Raw genomic sequence first — 25,144 nt, 5'->3', positions numbered from 1 at the left:
TATGTGCCCTCATTCTCAAAACAAAATAAAAAAATACCCTAAACATTTTTTGCGCAAATCTCCTTTTCCCACCACACTACACCAAACCCCAGAATCAAACAAAAAACAAACAAAAAACCCTAAATACCTCTGATCCAGAAAAGTAAAGTTAGTCAGCCTTAACTAGAAAAGGAGTACTTGTGGCACCTTAGAGACTAACCAATTTATCTGAGCATAAGCTTTCGTGAGCTACAGCTCACTTCATCGGATGCATGCTGTGGAAAGTGTTGAAGATCTTTGTGTGTATATAAAAAGATCTTCTACACTTTCCACAGTATGCATCCGATGAAGTGAGCTGTAGCTCACGAAAGCTTATGCTCAAATAAAGTGGTTAGTCTCTAAGGTGCCACAAGTACTCCTTTTCTTTTTGCGAATACAGACTAACACGGCTGTTACTCTGAAATCAGCCTTAACTATAAATATAACCATGCACACCAGCTATAATACAGTAATATATTTTAAAACATTTCTGCAAATAGCTAATGTTTTTTGATTTTTCACTTGAACAATCACCAGGAAAATGAAATGTTGCTTCCTAAAGATTACAGGTATGAAATTTGCATAATATGCCAGATCATAGGTAATTACAGCAAAGAAAAGTGTAATTCATATTTCTGAAAAGCGCTTACCTCTCTACTGTTTCACAAAAAAGCACGATTACCTCTTGCTGTACATAATACTCTTTTGGAGACTTTACAGGTACCATGGCTGATACATAACTACAAAGATTTTAAAAAGAGGTATATTTTAATTACGTTTCAATCCCTTCAAAGATTTTAAAAAGTAGTATATTTTAATTACTTTTCTTAACCCCTTCACAATCAGATATAATATAATAGAAAAGAAATGCAGGTCAAATGATCTTAATAATGAACTATGATGGTTTTCAATACATTTTGAAAATTTGCATTAAAAGAACTTTACAAATTCAGTGGAAATGAAAAGAATTTCAATTGCTATATTTATTACTGAAGCATACTGCTGCAGTAACTTCATAAGTACTATTACAAATATTCATAAAATCTTCATCCAATTTTTTTTTGCTTTCTCTAGATTGAAGAATAGTTTACTCTACATTTTCTAAAAGCACAGTAATTGAATAAAATTAAGAATTTTATCTAATGCTATTCCAAATGAAATTACATTAATAAAGCATAGCTGATCAGTAGCCTGTGGAATTTAAGGGGCTCTAACATTGGCACAATAAAGTCTAGTGTATGTGTGAAATTACGTACAATTACTGAAAAATATGTTTTTATGTGCAGATAAGCAGTACTTGCATGCAATATTTGTGTGCAAATCACTGATCCTCTACCGGACATAGGAACTGCACACTGAATCAGACCCATGGTCCATCTAGTCCAGTATCCTGTCTCTGACAAAGCTAGAGATTGACTTTAACTCTGAAACATGAGGTTTAATATCTCTTCCTAAATTTATGTCAGCATTCACTATTATACTGGATATTCTTGTTTTGGATGTAAATCTTCAATCTCTTCTTGATTCTTGCTTTGTTTTTGGCAATGAATTCCACAGTTCAGTTGTGCCTTGTGTAAAAAGCATTTCCTTTTCTCTGTCTTGAATTTGCCACCTTTTAATTTAATCAAATATCTCCTTTCTCTTGAGTTATGAGACAGGGAGAACAGAAGCTACTGCTCTGCACTCTCTAGACTATTCATTATTGTATACACGTTTATCATGTGCCCTCTTATTTATCTTTCTCCTGACAACAATATTAATGGGGAAGATTTACAGCTTCCATTTGTGCCTTTGAAAATCTCTCCCAAATATCATACCAGTATGCTAATGTAGAGATTACACTGTACTTGAAGATTGCAAATTCTGATTGCTAAGTGGCTATTGATTTTTTAAAATCTGAATAGAAGGGGAAAGGATGTGACAATGTTATAAATAGGTATAAATGCTAAAGAAAATCTGCCGAAGGAGAAAAAGAAGGATTCTTCTGCAAGAAAGTGTAGCTATAATTGACAATGTTCAGGATACATCTATTTTTGAATCTGTTACCTTAACTCAAATTCAGCAAAAAGGACATCAAAATGTTTAAGCGACTCTTTCATTTTTTCTGTGTAGAGATTCAAATCCCTTAAGGCCTGGTCGCGAATAATGTTCCTAACTTCCTCCAGGCTGCGGGTCAGATCCTTGGCCAATGGTCTCATAGCCATGCTCTCAATTTCACGATTCATAATAATGGAACCAGCAGACAAGCACTGTGGAAATAACATTTTAAAAAATGGATTAAAAGGTTGTACTTTATCCAAGAAAATGTTATAGCGCAGGATAGCCCTATAAGGGAAGTGGGCTTAGCCCCACCTGTGACTCCCAAGTGATGGGTTTGAGGCCAGGTCCCTGCAGGTCTTGTGGTCCTCAGATAAAAGGCCAGCTCAGTTTGGGAGAACTAAAGGTAGCAAGAAGGCTCCTGCAGAAGACCCAGGATCAAGGGGAAGAGCCTAGAAGGGGATTTTCTATGTGGGCAGGGGCAGAAGCCTTAAGAGGAAAAGACTTCAGAAGGGGCCAGGCAACAAGAGCTAATGTTCTGGTTTTGATTTGTATTGGACTGTTTGGTTTTGAAAAATAAGCCCATCTCTGGAGAAAGGAACTGAATTTCTGCTACTTTTGGGACCTTTATTTAATACACTGGCCAGTGCATGCCCACAAGCTCATGGATATTTTATAGGCATACTTCGTATCTGTTAAGAAGCCTTAGGAACATAAGAACGGCCATACTGGGTCAGAGCAAAGGTCCATTTAGTCCAGTATCCTGTCTTCTGACAGTGGCCAATGCCAGGTGCCCCAGAAGGAATGAACAAAACAGGTAATCACCAAGTGATCCATCCCCTGTCGCCCATTCCCAGCTTCTGGCAAACAGAGGCTAGTGACACTATCCCTGTCCATCCTGGCTAATAGCCATTGATGGACCTATCCTCCATGAACTTATCTAGCTCTTTTTTGAACCCTGTTATAGTCTTGGCCTTCACAACATCCTCTCGCAAGAAGCTCCACAGGTTGACTGTGCATTGTGTGAAGAAATAACACCTCCTTATTTACTTTCTCCATACCAGTCATGATTTTATAGACCTCTATCATATCCTCACATTAGTCGTCTCTTTTCCAAGCTGAAAAGTCTCAGTCTTATTAATCTCTCCTCATAGGGCAGCCATTCCATACCCCTAGTTATTTTTGTTGCCCTTTTCTGAACCATTTCCAATTCCAAAATATCTTTTTTGAGACGGGGCAACCACATTTGCACACAGTCTTCAAGATGTGGGCGTACAATGAATTTATACAGAGGCAATATGATATTTTCTGCCTTATTATCTATCCCTTTCTTAAAGATTCCCAACATTCTGTTCATTTTTTTGACTGCAAAAGCCTTACTATATAATATAACAGAAGATATTTAATAATCTCCATGGCTGGACAGGTCCCTTGATTTGGAAGACTATGTATGTTGAAGTAAATCATACTTGCTGCATTTAATAGAAATATATTTTGAAAATTAAAAAAAACAAAGGGTATTTTGTTCTTGAGGCTTTTATTTTTCTCTCTTTTTTCAGTCCCTGTTCTTGGGTCTCTTTCTTTACTGCCAAATAGCAGCAGATGGAAGGCATTTTTCCAGCTCTGTAGGAGGACCTATAATCCTAGACCTTGCTCAGCAGTTTGATGTACTGATTTGTGATACAAGGGCACTCCCAAGATCTCTTGTTCTTGTTCTCTAGGTAGTCCAAAGCAATAATTACAGTAAAGCAGAGACAAGTCAAGTCTGAGATGCTGATGGCTATAATTCTTAGTTTGAATAAGATTCAAAATGAGGATGCTGACAAGAATACAATGTACATGCTAATCTCACAGTGGTTTATACAAATAAATTCAGTCTCCTGTACTATGTACATTTAAGGAAGATCATGGATCCTAGTTCTGTTTACAATTAAGTGAATCATCAGAACTTTATCATAGTATAGAATACTTTCTGAAACCAGCAACTCCATTCAGCACAGCCAGTGAAAGCCTGATTCAGGCAGGACAAAAATACCAATCAGTTATGTAACACCTGCAAAGAAAAACATTTAGAATGTGGTTCAACTCCTTTTCTCCCCAAATGTTTTTGTCGATCTCAGTGCTTTTTCAAGCATTTTCCACCCCAGATGCAAAAAAACCCAGCAATAGTTTCTGGCTCTAATTACAGTGGTAATTTACAGTGGGATTGTGGAATTCATCAGGATAATGTAAAGAAACTGTAGTTGGTTTTGCAAAAGCCCCAAAGAGGAGGCAGAAGTGTTGCAATGTTGGGTATTGCCATGAGGGGGCCTTCAGGAGTGGTTAGTTTGTCTACACATGCTCCATATCCCCTGACATCATTAATGGACATGTACATTGATATATATCTATTGACTCAGCTCTGGACCCTGAGACTTTCCTACAGTCCAGAATAGCCCAAGCCTATTAAACATCAAAGCATACTGCAAGACACCTATGTACACAGGCTTCTATAGAGGTGGGCCTTTGAGAGAAGTCAGATGAATCAGAGAAAGGAGTTTAGTGTTCTGTGGGCAATCTAATTTTTGTTCAGAATTCATGGCAAGGGTGCTTAGAATCTTGGGTAGCTGCTCTTTTTATTTTGTATATATATATAATAATTCAATCATTAGTGCCATTAATACAATCCAAATGAAGGAGATAGAATAGAAAGCCCTAAAAGAATACTTTTAATTCTAGGAATGAGATAGAGTAGAATCCTTTTTCATGAGCCAAGTTTGACATGAAAACCTGTGGACATCTGTAGAATTTCCACACTCTACATGGGATAGTTATTCATAGCAAATACAACTCCCAATATAAATTGACCCAATATATACAAAATATTTATCAAATACTAACACATTAAGGGTACCTACACATTATTTAAATGAAGACAAATTTATGTTAACACAGTTATTAAATTAGTATTTCACAAGCACAACAGATATCAAACCACAACAAAACAATACTTTTAGACTATACATTAACAACTAATTAGATTAATTTTCAAAGTAAATGTTTGAATACTGATCTACAAGTTTATATGCTTTTTTGTGAGAAATTATTCCCACACATTTCAAATACAGGCCCTCAAACATACTTTACAAGCAGCATGCAATAAGCCAATCTTCCTTTAAAACAAAATAATAGAAACAGCAGTGACCTACCTCTGCTCCAAACCAAAGCTGCCCTGCAAGGTTGTCATGGCGTATTTCTTCTGGAAATTTAACACAGAAGTCCCGGTTGGCCCGTTCATGTGGAATGCATTCATCCATGATTTGATTTACGATGTTTAAAACATTATCCTGGAACAAAAACGGATGGATAGTACACATGCAGTCATATGATATATTTTAAAGAAAGTAACTGAAACCAAAGAAGTCCCATGATATTTTTTCCAATATTTATAGAACTAAGGGGACATCACCGAAAAATCACATACTTGACATTTTACATGTTAGCATGAATAAAATAGATTGGAGGGGGAAAGAGAACACATTCACTATTTTTTTAAGTTGCTTACTGCACGCATTTAGCAGCACTTTGTGCATAATCAGTTGCACTGCTCCCCCATGTAACAAGTCAGTTTGTAAAGTGAGCTTCCTTTTGTTTATGTGGGGTCTTTCACAAATCAACACAAGAGAGAAAACAAATTAAAAGAGAAAAATCTGATTGTAAAGCCACAAAAATTGGCAGGGGAACTAAGGGAAACGTATATTTCTTAAAAAAACTGACTAGTTTCTAGATGTATTCATTTATTTACACTTTAGATTTAAAAAACCACAAGAGACACCTATCTTAATGCTCTAGGTACCTCTGAAAAATTCTTATTGTATTTCTAAATCAAAAAAGAAACAGCAACCCCATAATATATAAATTCCACTAAATAACCAGGAAGCACAAATAAATCAGATTCCTCACCTTTAACTTTGACCATCACCCCTAACAATATATGCTGCAATTTTCCTAAAATATGCTTCTCAGAGTACCCTAAAGGTAATCAGAATATAAGAACTGGACTTTCTTGGAAGGGAACGAGAGGGGATTGCTCTGGCAGTCTAAAGCAGGTGGTTTCCACTCCCAAGTGTCCATAAGGCACAGAGCTGGAGTGCCTGGCTGCTATTCCTCCCTCCCTTGCAGTCCCCTTGAAAACCACAGACAGCCAGTGCATGGTAGAGAAGCCTAGAGGCTGCTCTGATCTGGGCTGAGGCAAGAGAATAGGGGAGCCATAACCAGCTTCCTGATATTCAGTAAATAATCTGGCCCATATTCTGTATTCATTTATCTGAAAACAGTTTACAAATCCTTTGGGAGTGTTGTATGGAACTGTTTCAATGTAAGAAAGGTAGATTTGGAATATGAAAAAGGCCAAGAGTGCCCTTATTAAAGATGTTTTGTTTGTGTCTCGTATCTTCTCTAATGTAGTCCTTTTCTTTATACCTAAAATGTTTTTCAAACAAATAAACAGAATATGTCACTTAGAGAAGTATGTTTAGAAGGCAGAATGCTTTTAAGTCTACAATTTTTTTCTTTTGCTTTTCGTTGTGTTTTTTTATAAATGAAAAAGCAAACAAGAAGTTTAAAGAAAACTCTCCTCTTTACCCTCCCTTGTGGATGAACAACATCTCCCTGACTCAGACGCAGAGTCACATTTCCTACAATTCTAATGCAAGCTGCTATAATCATTGTTACCACAGAGCATTGTCGCCTCAACAAATAACCAATAGATACAGCAGTCTACATTTAAAGAGTAAACATTCACCAAAACTTATTATTCACTGGTATCTGAGGGTATGTCCACACTACAAAATTAGGTCAATTTTATAGAAGTTGATTTTTAGAAACCGATTTTATACAGTCTATTGCGTATGTCCACACTAAGCGCATTAAGTCGGCAGAGTGCATCCTCACTACCGTGGCTAACATCGGCTTACAGAGCGGTGCACTGTGAGTAGCTATCCCACAGTTCCCGCTGCCCATTGGAATTCTGGGTTAAGCTCCCAATGCCTGATGGGACAAAAACATTGTCTCGGGTGGTTTTGGGTACACGTCGTCAGGCCTCCCCGCCCCTTGTGAAAGCAATGGCAGACAATCGTTTCGTGCCCTTTTTCCTGGGTTACCCGTGCAGATGCCATACCACAGCAAGCATGGAGCCCACTCAGCTCACCATCACCATACGTCTCCTGGGTGCTGCTGGCAGACGCGATACTGCATTGCTACACAGCAGCAGCTCCTTGCCTTCGTGGCAGACGGTGCAGTAGGACTGATAGCCGTCGTACGTCTCCTGGGTGCTCCTGAGAGACCTTGCTGAGGTCGATCACGGGCACCTGGTCAGACATGGCTATCCTCCTCTTAGAGCACCAAATGGGAGCCAGAGACTCCAGATCATTCTCTTAAGTTTTGTCATATGCAGATTCAGTCCTCCCTGGAATATCATGTGAGCTGGAGGTTTCTGCCTCAGGCTGCTCTCCCAGCCAGCAGCACCGTGCGGTTGCACCTACCCCAACCTACCCCTTCCTCCTATGGCTCATGAAGCCTGGACAGTAGACTCATAGACATTAATGTCAGAAGGGACCATTATGATCACCTAGTCTGACCTCCTGCACAATGCAGGCCACGGAATCTCACCAACCAACTCCTGTAACAAACCCCTAACTTATGTCTGAGCTACTGAAGTCCTAAAATCATGGTTTAAAGACTTCAAGGTGCAGAGAATCCTCCAGCAAGTGACCAGTGCCCCACGCTGCAAAGGAAGGCGAAAAAACCCCAGGGCCTCTGCCAATCTACCCTGGGGGAAAATTCCTTCCCGACCCCAAATACGGCAATCAGCTAAACCCTGATCATGTGGGCAAGATTCACCAGCCAGACACCCAGGAAAGAATTCTCTGTAGTAACTCAGATCCCCCACCCCATCTAACATCCCATCACAGGCCATCGGGCCTATTTATCATGAATAGTTAAAGATCAATTAATTGCCAAAATCGTGTTTTCCCATCATACCATCTCCTCCATGAACGTATCGAGATTAATCTTGAAGCCAGATAGGTCTTTGGCCCCCACTGCTTCCCTTTGAAGGCTGTTCCAGAACTTCACTCCTCTGATGGTTAGAAACCTTCATCTAATTTCAAGTCGAAACTTCCTGATGGTGAGTTTATATCCATTTGTTCTTGAGTCCACATTGGTACTGAGCTTAAATAATTCCTCTCCGTCTCCGGTATTTATCCCTCTGATATATTTATAGAGAGCAATCATATCTCCCCTCAGCCTTCTTTTGGTTAGGCTAAACAAGCCAAGCTCATTGAGTCTCCTTTCATAACACAGGTTTTCCATTCCTCGGATCATCCTAGTAGCCCTTCTCTGTACCTGTTCCAGTTTGAATTCATCCTTCTTAAACATGGGAGACCAGAACTGCACACAATATTCCAAGTGAGGTCTCACCAGTGCCTTGTATAACAGTACTAACACCTCCTTCTCTCTACTGGAAATACCTCACCTGATGCACCCCAAGACCGCATTAGCTTTTTTCACGGCCACATCACATTGGCGGCTCATAGTCGTCCTGTGGTCAACCAATACTCCAAGGTCCTTCTCCTCCTCTGTTACTTCCAATTGACGCATCCCCAGCTTATAAATACAATTCTTGTTATTAATCCCTAAATGCATGACCTTACACTTCTCACTATTAAATTTCATCCTATTACTATTACTCCAGTTTACAAGGTCATCCAGATCTTCCTGTATGATATCCCGGTCCTTCTCTGAATTGGCAATACCTCCCAGCTTCGTGTCATCTGCAAACTTTATTAGCACACTCCCACTTTTTGTACCGAGGTCAGTAATAAAAAGATTAAATAAGATCAGTCCCAAAACCGATCCCTGAGGAACTCCACTGGTAACTTCTCTCCAGCCTGACAGTTCACCTTTCAGTATGACCAGCTGTAACCTCCCCTTTAACCAGTTCCTTATCCACTTTTCAATTTTCATATTGATCCCCATCTTTTCCAATTTAACTAATAATTCCCCATGTTGCACCGTATCAAACGCCTTACTGAAATCTAGGTAAATTAGATCCACTGTGTTTCCTTTGTCTAAAAAATCTGTTACTTTCTCAAAGAAGGAGATCTACCTTTTGTAAAACCATGTTGTATTTTGTCCCATTTACCATTGACTTCAATGTCCTTAACTACTTTCTCCTTCAATTTTTTTTCCAAGGCCTTGCATACTACAGATGTCAAACTAACAGGCCTGTAGTTATCCTGATCACTTTTTTTCCCTTTCTTAAAAATAGGAACTATGTTAGCAATTCTCCAGTCATATGGTACACCCGAGTTTACAGATTCATTAAAAATTCTTGCTAATGGGCTTGCAATTTTATGTGCCAATTCCTTTAATATTCTTGGATGAGGATTATCTGGGCCCCCCGATTTAGTCCCATTAAGCTGTTCGAGTTTTGCTTCTACCTTGGATATGGTAATATCTACCCCCGTATCCTCATTCCCCTTTGTCATGCTACCATTATCCCTAAGATCCTTATTAAATCCTGAGGCAAAGTATTTGTTTAGATATTGGGCCATGCCTAGTTTATTCTTAACCTCCACTCCATCCTCCGTGTTTAGCCGTCCCACTTCTTCTTTTTTATTTTCTTCTTATTTATATGGCTATAGAACCTTTCACTATTGGTTTTAATTGCCTTTGCAAGGTCCAAATCTACTTGACTTTTAGCCTTTCTCACTTTATCCCTACATGTTCTGACCTCAATAAGGTAGTTTTCCTTGCTGATCCCTCCCATCTTCCACTCCCTGTATGCTTTCTGCTTTTTCTTAATCACCTCTCTGAGATGCTTGCTCATCCAGCTTGGTCTACAACTCCTGCCTATGAATTTTTTTCCCTTTCTTGGGATGCAGGCTTCCGATAGCTTCTGCAGCTTTGATTTGAAGTAATCCCAGGCCTCCTCTGCCTTTAGATCCATAAATTCTTCAGTCCAATCCACTTTCCTAACTAATTTCCTTAATTTTTGAAAGTCAGCCCTTTTGAAATCAAAAACCCAAGTCGCAGATTTATTTTTGTTTATCCTTCCATTCAGTTTGTACTGAATTAGCTCACGATCACTTGAACCAAGGTTGTCCCCTACAACCATTTTTTATATGAGGTCCTCACTACTCACCAAAACCAAATCTAAAATGGCATCCCCTCTTGTCAGTTCAGCAACTACTTGATGAAGGAATCCATCAGCTATCGCATCTAGGAAAATCTGAGCCCTATTATTATTACTAGCACTTGTCCTCCAGACTATATCTAGGAAGTTAAAGTCTCCCATGATCGTGCATTTTCCATTAGTATTTACTTCATTAAAAACATGAAAGAGGGTTCTATCCATATCCAAATTAGATCCCGGCGGTCTATAGCACACCCCAAGCACTATCCCAGGCGAGGCTCTAGTAGTTTTCTTCCCCAATGTGATTTTTGCCCAGACCGACTCTGTCTTATCCATTCCATCGCTTCTTATTTCTTTACATTCTACCTCATCATTGATGTACAATGCTACTCCATCACCTTTACCTTTATTTTTGTCTTTCCTAAACAGCACATACCCTTCAATACCTGTAGTCCAGTCATGACTTCTATTCCACCATGTTTCTGTTATCCCTATAATATCTGGTTTCACTTCCTGCACCAGTACCTCTAGTTCCTCCATTTTGTTATCTAGTTTCCTCGAACTGGAGTACAAACATCTTAATTTTGCTGTTTGGCCTCATTCACATTCTTTACTCGATTAGGCACAGACATTCTACCGCCAGTATGACCTATTAGACTGGTATCCACACTGCCCTTCCTCCTTATGTCCATTCTCCTACCCACGGCTGTATCAGTTCAACTATAGGCTGAGCAAGTGCAGAATGGTGGTAGAATGTGCCTTTGGATGTTTAAAAGCTCGCTGGCGCTGTTTGCTGACAAGGTTAGATCTCAGCGCAACCAACATTCCCACTGTTATTGCTGCTTGCTGTGTGCTCCATAATATCTGTGAGAGTAAGGGGGAGACGTTTATGGCAGGGTAGGAGGTTAAGGCAAATTGCCTGGCATCTAATTTTGAGCAGCCAGACACCAGGGCAATTAGAAGAGCGCAGCAAGGCGCACTGCGCATCAGAGAGGCTTTGAAAACCAGTTTCATGACTGGCCAGGCTTCAGTGTGACAGTTGTGTGGGTTTTTCCTTCATACAAACCCGCCCCCTTTGTTGATTTTAATTCCCTGTAAGCCAATCACCCTCCCCGGTTCAAAATAAGGTAACTATTGTTTTGAAACCATGCATTCTTTTTTTATTAATTAAAAAATAAAAAAAGAGAACGGACAAGGTAGCGCGGGTGGGGTGGGGGAGGAGGGAAGGACAAGGCCACATTGATTTTCAGTGTGCCTACAATAAGCAAACTGTTTGAATGACAGCCTTCTGTTGCTTGGGCCATCCTCTGGAGTGGAGTGGCTCGGTGCCTGGAGCTTCCCCCCGTGTTTCTGGGCATCTGGGTGAGGAGGCTATGGAACATGGGGAGGAGGGTAGGCGGTTACACAGTGGATGCAGTGGGGGTCTGTGCTCTTGTTGGCTTTCCTGCAGCTCTAACAGATGCTTCATCATGTCTGTTTGCTCCCCCATTAGCCTCAGCATCGCGTACTGCCTCCGCTCTTCGAGCTCACTTAATTCTTTCCTGGCCTCTGCCACTGAATGCCTCCATGCATTAAGCGGTGCCGAGGACTGCATGAGCTCGGAAAACAAGTCATCGCGAGTGCGTGTTTTTCACCTTCTAATCTGCGATAGCCTCAGGGACGGAGATGATAGCGGGAGTGTAGAAACATTCTATGCTCTATGATTCTGGGGGGACTGCATGGTCACCTGTGCTGCTGAGTTCGCCATGCTGACCAAACAGGAAATGAAATTCAAAAGTTCCCGGGGCTTTTCCAGTGCACTTGGCTAGTGCATCAGAGTTCAAAGTGCTGTCTAGAGTGGTCACAATGGAGCATTCTAGGGTAGCTCCTGGAGGCTAATACCATCAATTTGCGTCCGCACTACCCCAAATTCGACCCAGCAAGGTTGATTTTAGCGCTACTCCCCTCATCAGGGAGGAGTACAGAAGTCGATTTTAAGAGCCCTTTTGGTCGACGGAACGGGGTTGGTTGTGTGGACGCAGTCATTTTTAAATCAACCTAACGCAGCTAAATCCAACCTAACCCCGTAGTGCAGACCAGGCCTGAGACACTGCAGTTATTTTTAATTTCAAATATCCCACAATGATTAAAAACATATGAGGGCACTGTAAATGAAGCAAGGATGTCTTGCTGCATGCTAACAAAGATGTACATCACTAAATTTGAAACACGTATGTGATAGAGTAATATTCAGTTGCATGTTCTAGCAGAGTGGGCCAGTAAATCAAATACTCCAAATAATCAAAAACTAACTCAAAAAACTTGCTTTTGAACTATGCTTCACAAACCACTGTTGACTCAGGGGATCTAATTAGTGCAGCAAAATATTTTGCAAGTGGCCATAATAAGGAGAGAAACGCCTGAACGTTGTCCTCTCCCAAAATTACAGAGAGCAGAATGTTTGAGCTCATTATGCACCGAGGAATACAAAAAGTTAAAAGGTACAAAGTCACGAAGCAAGCTAGAGACTTAAAATCAATGCAGTATTGTACTTTGGGATCAGGTGAATTGCCTGAAGCTCTCGTATTATCACCAGTGTAATTTGAGTTAGCACATCAGGTTAAAAACTCCTGACTTCTGGTATCAAAGAATTAATATAAGCCTCTGAAGATCTTTTAACACTGGAAAGAGAGGGTGGGAAAATGTAATCTTAACAATTTAATTCTGTAAAAGCTGCAGGCAATACAGAGAATTATTATAGCAGGGGACTCAGAAATGAATTACAAAATTTCAAACTTGGTAACAAAAGTTTGTACAATACTATGCTAATTTAGGACACGCAATGATATTCTACTTTAAATTTATTTTCTCACTAACTTGAATGTGTACTAATGTCATAATTTTCCATTCGCTTTCTTTCACTATACAATGATAATATACAGCACAATGAAACCTATTCGAAGGGGCATCCCTAGTAAACGATTCCCTATTTTAATTCACCACTTTAAAGCATGTCCAAGTTTTCCAATAGAATTTTATTTTACAGCAAGTTAAAGAAAGATTCTGTTTAGGGCTGTCAAGCAATTAAAAAAATTAATTGTGATTAATTGCACTGTTAATAGAATACCATTTATTTAAATATTTTTGGATGTTTTCTACATTTTCAAATATATTGATTTCAATTATAACACAGAATACAAAGTGTACAGTGCCCACTTCATATTTATTTTTGATTACAAATATTTGCACTGTAAAAAAACAAGACATTGCATTTTTCTATTGCCTAATACAATCTCTTTATCATGAAAGTTGAAATTACAAATGTAGAATTATGTACAAAAACAACTGCATTCAAAAATAAAACAATATAAAACTTTAGAGCCTACAAGTCCACTCAGTCCTATTTCTTGTTCAGCCAATTGCTCAGACAAACAAGCTTGTTTACATTTGCAGAAGATAATGCTGCCCGTTTCTTGTTCACAATCTTACCTGAAAGTAAGAACAGATGTTTGCATGGCATTATTGTAGCCGGAGTTGCAAGATATTTACATGCCAGATACGCTAAAGATTCATATATTCCTTCATGCTTCAACCACCATTCCAGAGGACATGTGTCCATGAGGGTGATAGGTTCTGCTTGATAACGATCCAAAGCAGAGCGGACCGACAATGTTCATTTTCATCATCTGAGTCAGATGCCACCAGCAGAAGGTTGATTTTCTTTATTGGTGGTTTGGTTTCTGTAGTTTCCGCATCGTAGTGTTGCTCTTTTAAGACTTCTGAAAACATGCTCCACACATTGGTACCTTCTTTGAGTTTTGTCAAATCTGCAGTGAATGTGTTCTTAAAATGAACATGTGCTGAGTCATCATCCGAGACTACTATAACATGAAATATATGGCAGAATGATACAAAGGAGTAAAATGGAGCCAGAGACATACAATTCTCCCCCAAGGAGTTCAGTCACAAATTTAATTAACATTTTTTTCAAACGAGCGACATCAGCATGGAAGCATGTCCTCTGGAATGGTGGCTGAAGCATGAAGGGCAATACAAATGTTTAGCATACCTGACACTTAAACACCTTGCAGTGCTGGCTACAAAAGTCCCATGCAAACACCTGTTGTCACTTTCTGACATTTTAAATAAGAAGTGGGCAGCATTATCTCCCATAAATGTAAACAAACTTGTTTGTCTTAGCAATTGGCTGAATGAGAAGTAGGACTGAGTGGACCTGTAGGCTCTAAAGTTTTAAATTGTTTTGTTTTTGAGTGCAGTTATATAACAAAAAAATCTAAGTTGCACTTCACGACAAAGAGATTGCACTACAGTACTTGTATGAGGTGAATTAAAAATACTATTTCTTTTATTTATCATTTTTATAATGCAAATATTTGTAATAAAAAATAATAATATAAAGTGAGCAATGTACACCTTGCATTCTGTGTTGTAATTGAAATCAATACATTTGAAAATGTAGAAAAACATCCAAAATATTTAATAAATTTCGATTGGTATTCTATTGTTTAACAGTGAGATTAAAATCTGATTAATCTTTTTAATCACAATTAATTGTTTTGAGTTAATAGTGTGAGTTAACTGCGATTAATTGACACCCTAATTCTGTTCTTATTTGGCAGTCTTTTCTTTAGCAGAATTCCCATTGATGTCAAAGGAACTTTTATGTGACGTGAGAGTGAGATACTGGGTCCACCACTGCCTGAGCAACTGGGTTTTACTTGTCTTCCCATTTACATTGCATTTACCGAAGTGTTAGATTTTATCTTGATTTTATAGAAACCTAATTTCAACAGTTAATTATTACAAGCATCTGAAGACTGAGTACATTCAATACATTTATCGTACCTCAAATGCCATTATTTTTAAAGGTATAAAATTATTCCAATAACTAATATAAACATTTTTAGAAAATGATCATCTTAGGCTGCAAACAACAAACATAGGTTGAATTTACATTTTTTTCACTGTCAGACATTTCTGCATATAGTATCTCTAGAAGTTGCTACCCTAAGAACATGAGATAATTATTGAAACGCTTCTCCCTCTTTGCACACCCCTAGCTTCTGTCATAGTACACATCTACTGGCCTCACCACCTGAATTGACATAAGATCAGGTGTTTTGTTATTTGTGCTGCATCAGTAATTTAGACAATTGAAACTAACGTATAGTTTCTCATTGAAGATAAATCAACAAAATTAACACACAGTGAATTTCAACCTGCTCTGACACAGGAAACACATTCATGCATTAATAGAAAGTTTCAGATTCTGGACTGCACCAGACGTAGGCAAGCTCTTTACACTTTCCTTTTCCTAGGTGCTATTATATATTATAGCACCTGTATTTGGTATAAGTGATTAGTGAACCTGTGATGGGGTGTATAAACCCCACACTAGAACTGAAGGGGTTAAGGAGCACTTCTGGGCCTCTGTTCGGGAGGAAGGGACTACCAGCTTAACTGAGCCAGGCTGAAGGTTCGGTTACCCCTCCCCACCCCACCCCCTTTTTTTTTTTTACTTTGCTATCTTAAGTTGGACTTGGACACTGTGGAGGGGGGTGAATGGCAGGAAGCGGCCCAGGGAGACAGTCTCGAGTCACACCCTGATGCCTGCCATTGCTTGCTTCTCATAGTGCCCTAGGTCAGAGCCCAGGGGCGTGGGAGAGGGCCTGGGCTCCCTACCAAAGACTCTTGCCATATAGGAACAAAAACCTCATTTCTACCTCTCCCAGGAATGAAAAGACTGTAGAGATGCTGAAAGCCTTGTGGCAAGTATAAGCCCCTGACAGGGGCTAGGAGATAAGGACATGGGGCCTGCTACAGTTCACTGGACACTGCTATCCTGAAAGGGGGGCTGAGCTAAATTGGTGACACGGCTGGAGGGCCGAATTGCAACCCATGAAAAGGTGGGCTGTCCCAGTATTGGGAAAGTTGCCAACAGGAAGCACCACAGACCGAGAGGGGGAAATTGAGGGTCCAACGATCTAACCACTAAGCAATGCCACTGGCAAGCTTCGACTCCCATCACAGTCATTCTGTGAAAAAGCAGCATCCTCTGAAACATTTGTGCATCACCCTTCCAGTCTTGTTGGTACAGGGTATCGAATGCTGATTTTATCATTTCATGTGTCTCTCTCCTGAAGGAAGAATTCTATGTGGTAAATATATTATTATTATGACATATTATTTACCCTGGTATGAAATTTCCTGACCTTTATGTAGCTTCCCCCATTAGAAATTATTCACCCAACACTTCGGTTTAGTGCTGTTTTTATAGTTATATTAAATAAGCATGAGTCATTGGAAGCCTATCACAAATACACTATGTATGAAGCATTTTTCTAGCTGATTTCGTGTAATCTTATGATGCAGAAGTCAGAATAACCAAATTAGGAAATTTGGAACACTTGCTTCACAATGATCTCAAATCTCAGCCACCCTGAAACTGGAAGAAGGCCAACTGATTTAGACAGACTATCCAATGCATTGTAAGCAAATTAGTCTTTTCTTTAATAGAGCTTCAAGAAACATTCAATTTAGTTAATTACAATATTCTGCTTTGTAAGCAATGAATGAATGGGTGCAGACACATGGTGGTGTTGTGGTTTCACTCTCATTTAAGCAACAAAAATCAATTATTTGGAATTAAAGTAGTAAATCTTTCACTTGATCCATGTCTCTACAGTGGAGCTTCAGGGTTTTATTTGTTATCTTTTTATTTATTTGCATGCTAGGATGAGACTGTTTCCATTTAAGATCATCTAGTGACTTTCTCCCAGTGCAATCGCCAGCAGTTTCCAGACACTCTTGGAAACTACCTCAGGTTTCTCATTCCCTCCATGAGCTGGGGTCAAATGCATCACGAAGGTGACAAACAAACTTTTTGGATGGGAGAGAAAGGCAAGTAATCCGAGGCCTATAATGGACAGCAAGTTAGTTTGCAATGTAAAATATTGGCAAAAAATAATATAATATATAGAATATAAGTCTTGGCAAATACTCAAAAGTGTAACAGCATGGAGCATGGAGATAACAGTCACTATTTACATGGCTTGGGTGAACCATAAATTTTGTGAGATGCAGTGTTGCACTTGCCTTCTGAAGGTTAGAAGATGGTTAAGTTCAACTAACTTGTACTCTAGAACGTAAGGTTACATCAACAATGCAGGCTCGATCTGTCCATTTGTCATTTTCTTGCATTAAACTGTGCTTTCCTCACATCATCCCTTAGATGGACTATGCCCTTCTTAAGGCCATCCACAAGGCTCTCTAACTCTCTCCAGCATTTAAGTGCCACCTAAAGATCCACTTCTGCTGTGGTACCTAAAAGGAAGCCACCTGAGTAATAGTCCTCCTACCCAATATTTGATCACATACTACTAATTTCTGTCTCATGGTCTGTCTGAATTGCTTATGTTAGACTGAAAACTCCCTCCAAGCCGGGATTGTGTCTTACTTCTGTCTGGAAAGTGCCTTGAATACTTTGGGCACTACCAAAACACAAAGCAAATACTTAAGACCTAAATTCATAGTAAATGTTAATTCCATTATCCCTTTTGGCCTGGGCAGTTAGCCAGTCTTGTGGGCTTTTTCCAGTAGGAGGAGAAATTGATGATTGAGCCAGGTATTTCTTTAATGAAATCCTGTTTATTTACATAGAACATATATAAAGTTGGGTTTCCTAGAATACCATTGGAATCAAACAGAAGGCATTTTCTTTGCTCCTGTTTCCAGGCTTTTTTCCAGCCAGCACTGTCCCTCCCCTCTTTTCACTTTCTATCATGATCAGATTTCTAATCCTTCTCTTGCTCCTGGCTTTGCGGCTGTTTCTCTCTGCCTGTTCTCTGCTGCTGCTTCTTCTCTCAGACATACATATTTCTAACAAACAATTTCCAACAAAACCCCATTGCCCACATAGCTCAGTTTATGACTAGGCTTGCATGTGGCCTTTATTTTGGGTAGTGGCTCCTATTGTTTCAGCTACCTTACCCCAAAATGTAGTTTAACTACTACTTACATTTATAGTGAATGAAGGATGGTTGCCACACCCACTGATTTAAATGAGATTTCATAATACTGATTGCTGCAGCCGATCTGCGTTTAGTTGAAATGTAGAGGATTACTGTTCCTAAACTGGTGTGTAGTACTGTGGGCTTGTTATTATGGATGCTACAGATGATGGTAATGACTGCTTTTTGATAACAGAAGTAATAATCTCTAACAGTGTGTATATTCAAATCTCTTTGAGATTTGTATAATTAATACATTTAATCAATTGCCCGAGTTGGGTGTGCCAAGTCAAAGATGTCACTTAAAAGTGGGGGTTGGCAAATGTCGTTTTCAAATAAAATGTTTATTGATCTTAGAGCATCAATTCTATTGAACTGGTTGCCTGAGCAAGATGAGCCAGATCTTGCTGTAGTTGGAGGAACATGTACTACCATCTAGACTCTAATTCCTGCTTCATTATATTAGATTTAATCATAGTTCCAACTTTCACGTGCATTGCGTTTGAGTCATATAATATAGATAATCATCCTATTCTCATCTAAGAGATAGAGAAATTAAGACCTAGTCATGGAATATTAATTTCACTTTTCCCCAACTTCCTATAGTAATTTTAGGTTTTACTGAATTACCAAAAAAAAAAAAAAAAAAAAAAAAATCAAAGGGAAATGGTAGCTCTCTCCTAGGATGCAACTCTTGCATTAATGTCTTTTGGGAGAATATTTTTTTTCTTTAAGAGACATTCTGTAGCAATGCTGTATGGGATTATCCTTTCTTTATGGACAAGTACATTTTTGGACCTCAGCTGGTTGACGGTGTCCTTGTACGATAGCAAAGATTTATATTCACTCACTTAGACGGAGAAAGACATTAGCCAACATTAACGTCTCCTGGTAAAATAGGAGTATCTTTACTGAAATGGGTCCCTTCATTCTCTCCCTAGGGTTATATATGGATTTCATAGAAAAACTGGGTTTTCATTAGAAACCGCCTGTCCCAAGCCTTATTTTGTTACTAAGGGATAGCTCTATCACTTAATATATATAGATGGAACTCTTGAAACCTATTATTATCTGACAGATACATTAAGAAGACAAATATGTTTTGTTTCCTGGAAACAGGGCATGCCTATCTGAGTCTTTTTATTATAAACATCAGGTATAGTGCATTTGTCTTGCATAAACAAAGTTCACCAGTATTAGAATAAGTACCCTTGTTTCATCACTATTCATTCTACAAATAGTGTCATGGCCATAGCTGGGATAAGCACAGTGCTTAATTTGTGTTAGGGCTGAGCCGTGGCACCTCTAGACTTTGCAGTTCATAGCCTCGGTACCTCTGGGCTTGCTGCATCAGTTTTGAATGTAAAAAAGATCACATCACTGCTCTGCAAATTTCTTGGGTCCGAATCTGTGCCAGGAATGCCGTTGAGGAGGCCTGCGCCCTGATGGAGTGTGCAGCAATCAGAGGGGCAACCACCCCTGCCAGGTTATAACACTCACATATGCAGTACGTGATCCATGACGAAATCCGCTGAGAAGAGACAGAAAGACGTTTCATTCAGTCCGCCACTGCCACAAATAGCTGGATGGATTTTCAGAACGGCTTTGTTCTCGCGATACAAAAGCCTAGCGCTCTGCAGACATCCAATGAGTAAAGCCTCTGCTCCCTGCCGCTCGAGTGCATCTTAGGATAGAACACAGGGAGGAAAATGGCCTGGTTGATGTGAAATTGGGAGACAACCTTCAGGAGGAAAGCCAGGTGAGGCCAGAGCTGAAACTTGTCCTTATGGAACATAGTGTAGGGGGGTTCTGATGTTAGAGCCTTGAGCTCAGACACCCTCCTGGCTGAGGTTATCACAACCAGAAACGCCACCTTGTACGAGAGATAGAGCAGGGAGCACGTCTCCAGTGGTTCAAAGGGCACATCAGTTTGGAAAGAACCAAGGTCCCAAGGTGGGATCGGCTGCCTGACGTGTGGATATAGCTTGTCGAGACCTTTGAGAAAGCGATTGACCATAGCGTTGGCGAAGACCAACTGTCCCTCTGCACCTGGATGGAACGCTCAAATGGCAGCCAGGTGAACCCTTATTGATGACATGGATTGGCCCTGCTGTTTGAGATGGAGGAGGTAGTCCAATATAATCAGTATAGCAGCGAGTGTCAGGGAAGAATGATGCTGCGCCATCCAGATTGAAAATCTCTTCTACTTGGCCAGGCAGGTAGCCCTAGTGGAGGGTTTTCTACTGCCAAGGACGACATGTCTAACCTGGTCTGAGCAGGTAAGCTCCATCAGGTTCAGCCATGGGGCTTCCATGTCGTTAGATGCAACAACTTGAGGTTTGGGTCCTGGAGGCAACCGTGATCCTGAGTTATTAAGTCTGGGACGAGCAGCAAGCTGACCGTGGCTTCCACGGACAACTTGAGGAGGGATGCGTACCAGTGTTGGTGGGGCCAGACTGGAGCTATCAATATCACTGAAGCTTCTTTCCTCTGTACCATGAGGAGCACCTTGTGAACGAGAGAGATGGGTGGGAACGTGTATAGGAGATGATTTCCCCACAGTAATAGGAATGTGTCCACTATGGAGCCTGGACTATGGTTCCAGAAGGAGTAGAACTCAGGGGTTGGCACCACCATGTTGTGCGACGAACACCTGACAAAATTACCATACTTAGTGACGGACATGGGGTGGAGGTGGGGGCGGAGGGTGTCAGTCATTTGATTTTTTTTTTTGAAAAATTACCATGCACCTCAAATTTTTTAGCACGGACACTTGTGTAGAGGCCATGTTGGAGAGCTGGGGTACAGTGCACTTCACTTGATTCCAGCAGGAGAAAGGGTCTGTTTTGGTGAGTAGATATAAGAGGTCACTTGCTGACCCCTGGCAGACCTGCTGACACTTCCTGTTGAGTCGCATGGCAAAGAGGTCTACCGGGGGAAAGCCCCACCATTGGAAGATGGAGTTCACGACATCCAGATGTAGGGACCATTCATGGCCTTGGAACGACCTGCAGAGGTAGTCTGCCAACTCCTTCTGCACCCCAGGAGGTATGAAGCCTGCAGTTAAAGCATGAGGTCTTCCTGGTACGGGGAGAGGAGTGTGCCCTCCCCTGTTTGTTGATATAGAACATCGCTGTGGTGTTCTCTGTCATAACTGAAACACATCTGCCTATTAGGTGGGCTCGGAACATCTGGCGTGCCAGGCGCACTGTTCTGAGCTCTCTGACATTGATGTGAAGAGCCAGCTCTGCCTGTGATCAGGGGCCTTGCATCCTGAGGTCTCCCAGGTGTGCTCCCCAGCCCAAGTCTGATGCATTGATTACCAACGAGAGAGTTGGCTGGGGGCTGGTGAAGGGAACCTCAGCACACATCACTTGTGGGTCACGCCACCACAGAAGGGAATCGAGGACATGGGGAGGCAGAGTCACCACCCTATCCAAACTGTCCCGAACTGGCTGATATACAGAGGCTAGCCAGGATTCGAGCGGCCGAAGTCTGGTACACATCGCCATGTGTCCCAGGAGCCTTAGGCAATTTTTTGCTGTGGTGGTGAGAAACTGCCTGAGACGCCGAATGATGTCACCCATGGCCCAGAACCTCGACTCTGGCAAGTATGCCCTGGCCTGGGTCAAGTCCAGAACCGCCCCTATAAATATTACCTGCTGAACAGGGGACAGAGTGGACTTCCCCACATTCAGGAGAACGCCCAGTGTGTCGAACATTGCCATGATGAATTCGACTTGCACCTCCACTAGAGCCCTGGAGCGGCCCTTGATCAGCCAATCATCTAGGTATGGGAACACCTGTACCTGGCACCTGCTCAGGAACATGGCCACGACTGCCAAGCATTTGGTGAATACTCAGGGCGCCGCTGATAGACCAAACGGGAGGACTGTGAACTGACAGTGGCTGTTGCTCACCACAAACCTGAGGTATTTCCTGTGGGATGGAGTTATTGCTATGTGAAAGTACGTGTCCTTCAAGTTGAGGGTGGCATACCAGTCCCCTGGATCCAAGAAAGAGATGGAGGCCAACAAGACCGTGTGGAATTTGAGTTTCTTTATGAACTTCTTGTGTTCGCATAGGTCTAGAATAGGTCTTAGCCCACCTCTGGCTTTTGGTATTAGGAAATACAGAGAATAAAAGCCCCTGCAATCCTGAGGAACCTCTTCCACTGCTCCTAATGAGAGGTGCAATTGCACCTCCTAGATAAGGAGTTGCTCGTGAGGGGGGTCCCTGAAGAGCGATGAAGAAGCGGGGTCCAGGGGTGGGAGGGAACAGAATTGCAGTGAATATCCCAATGGTCTGATGTAATAGGGGTCCACGTGGGGTAGAAAGGGGATAGACGTGACAAAAAGGTAAGGTAGGGAGGATCCAGTCTCTGAGCTGGTGTGTTGCCCCCCGAGTGCACCTTCAAAAGGCCTGCCTCTGGCCTGAGGAAGATTTCGACTAGCCAGATCACTGGCTGGAGGAAGGATGAGGTCTCTTCCTCGGGTTCCTGTTCCTCCTACGCGACCCTTCCTGTCTGCCCTGAGGCTGATAATTCCTTGGGGGTGGGGGAGGCCTGCAGTGCCTCCTTTGCATCGCAGGTGTATGAAGGTCCAAGGACTTCAGGGTAGCCAAAGAGTCCTTGAGGCTGTGCAAACGCGAGTCAGTCTTCTCTGAAAACAGCAACTGACCCTCAAAGGGGAGATCCTGAATCATCTGCTGCACCTCAAATGATAGGTCCGAGACCTGCAGCCAGGAACTCCTTCTCATGGCCACCCCAGTAGTCATCGTACAGGAGGCTGCATCCAAGGCCACCTGCAGGGACACATGGGAGATCAATTTGCCTTCCTCTACTAGTGTGGAAAAGTCCGCATGAGAGTAGGAGGCAGAAGTTCAATGAAATTTTGCATAGCCTCACACGTGTTATAATTATATCTGCTAACCACTGCCTGGTGGTTAGCAATACGGAGCTGCAACCCCCTGTATACCCAGTCGAATGTACTTTTCTCCCCAAAAGGTCCAATTTCTTGGTGTAATGGTTCTTGGATGAGGACCCCTGGTAGCCCTGTCACTCACGCTGGTTAGCCACATCCACTACCATGGAGTCTGGCTGGGGGTGGGTGTACAAATGTTCATACCCCCTGTGAGGGAACAAAGTACCTCCATTCATTTCTCTTCATGGTAGATAGGTGGCAGCGACGATGGGGTCTGCCACAGTGTCTTGGTGGCATCACTGATCATTTTGATCAGTGGCAGCGTGATACGGGATGGCCCAGGAGGGGAGAGAATATCGACCATTGGGTCGGCTTCCTCCACCAGCTCCTCCATTTTGTTATTTGATATTTGGTTCTGGGCCACCTGTCTCAGCAGCTGCTGAAAGACCCTAGTGTCCTCTAAGGCTGGAGCGGTTGAGGTACCCGCCACCACCTCATCCGACAATGAAGAGGATGAGAAAGTGGAGAGTACTGGGGGTCTGATCACTGCCCTTGGCCCCCCTGGGGTCCCGCAGGGCAAGGAGCAATGGGATTGGTGTTGGGATTGGTGCTGGTGCTGGTATCGGGGCCGCAGCCGATGCTGGGATCGACACTACATTTGACGTCGCGATCAGTCCCGAGGAGAGTGCGGCAGCCAGCACTGTTGTCAGAGTGCCCAAGACTGAGGCCACCAATGCTGATCTGTAACCCTGGCTTTGATGATAGACCCAGGATGTCCAGAAGGGGCAGTGGGGCCCCTGCCACTGGCCATGCCAGGACGCCGGGGAGGGATGATGACCGTGGCGGGAGCAGGATTTTCTGCTCCTGCTATAGCAAGAGGACTCCGCCTCCAAGATCTTGGATTGTGATGACCAAGGAGGAGTGGAGCCTCTTGGTGCCAAGGATGGGTGCCAAATTGGGTATGGCAGTGGCTCCCCCGCAGAAACTCCCGGTGTCAGTGGTTGATGTAATGAGGATGGCATCACAGTGGACATCACCACCAGCTTGCCCACAGAATGTACTGGGCTTGGGATTGGTGCCGGCGATCTGTCCATCCTAGGAGGTGAGGGCAGCACTGGGAGTGCCAATAGGTCTGCTGCCGCCTTGAATGCATCCGCCATAGAGGGGAGTTGTATGTCCTCGTAGTGGCAGCCTGGTGAGCGGCACGGGTCCAGACTCGACTGTACTCCTTCTGGGGCGACGGGATCCCAGCCGATTGAGCACCCGATGGGGGTTTGCTCGTTATGTGGTCCTTAGAATTAGCTAGGGAGCGCCCTCTGTTGGCTGTCTTCTTCTTCTGGTGGGGCGAGGAGTGCCTTACTGATGCCTGCCCATGGGTGGAGCTTTGGTGGTGCCAAGGGTCTTTAACTGAGTCCTTCCTCAGCACTGGTGTGCTGCACACTGAGTATGCGGCACTTGAGGCAGGTCAGGCGTGGTGTGCTTGGATTGGAGCCGAAGAGCCGCCTCCATAAGCAGGATTCACATGAGCTGCTCTCTGTCCGTAAGGGTCCTGGGGTGAAAACCCTTCAAAGATCTTACAGCGGTCTCCGAGATGCCCCTTACCCAGACACTTAAGGCACGAGTGCGGGTCACTCCTTGGCACAAACCTGCCACAGTCTGAGCACGGTTTAAAACCCGGGGACCGAGGCATATCCCGGTGCCGGGGGAAAACATCAGAGGGAAGACCCCCAAAAGGAAACCTATAAGAAAAACTACACTAACTATAACTACTATGCTAACTATGTGCACAAGGATAGAGATACTGTGAAGCATGCGCTTGCTGAGGCAAGAGCAGTAGGGAGTTCCAGCTAGCCGTAACAAGGTGGTAAGCAGGAACTGAGTGGGGGTTGGGTCGGCAGGGCCCTATACTGGGCATCATAAAGGTGCGACTCTAGGGGGTGCCGAGGCCGACACTACGGATACTGCTAAGGGAAAAATCTTCC

General features: G+C 42.3%; 1 protein-coding gene across 1 annotated transcript in view; it reads right to left on the bottom strand.

Annotated features, from left to right (window-relative positions):
• Positions 1-25,144, bottom strand: part of ZFYVE28 (zinc finger FYVE-type containing 28) — a 285,473-nt gene that overhangs the window by 81,134 nt on the left and 179,195 nt on the right. Inside the window, 3 exon segments of the mRNA XM_043544806.1 lie at positions 669-758; positions 2,065-2,267; positions 5,244-5,381. Coding sequence (XP_043400741.1) covers positions 669-758; positions 2,065-2,267; positions 5,244-5,381 — 431 coding nt within the window.

The sequence above is a fragment of the Chelonia mydas genome, chromosome 4 (genome assembly GCF_015237465.2).
Source record: "Chelonia mydas isolate rCheMyd1 chromosome 4, rCheMyd1.pri.v2, whole genome shotgun sequence".
Taxonomy (NCBI): Eukaryota; Metazoa; Chordata; order Testudines; family Cheloniidae; genus Chelonia; species Chelonia mydas.
This window is presented reverse-complemented; position numbering and strand designations above follow the sequence as displayed.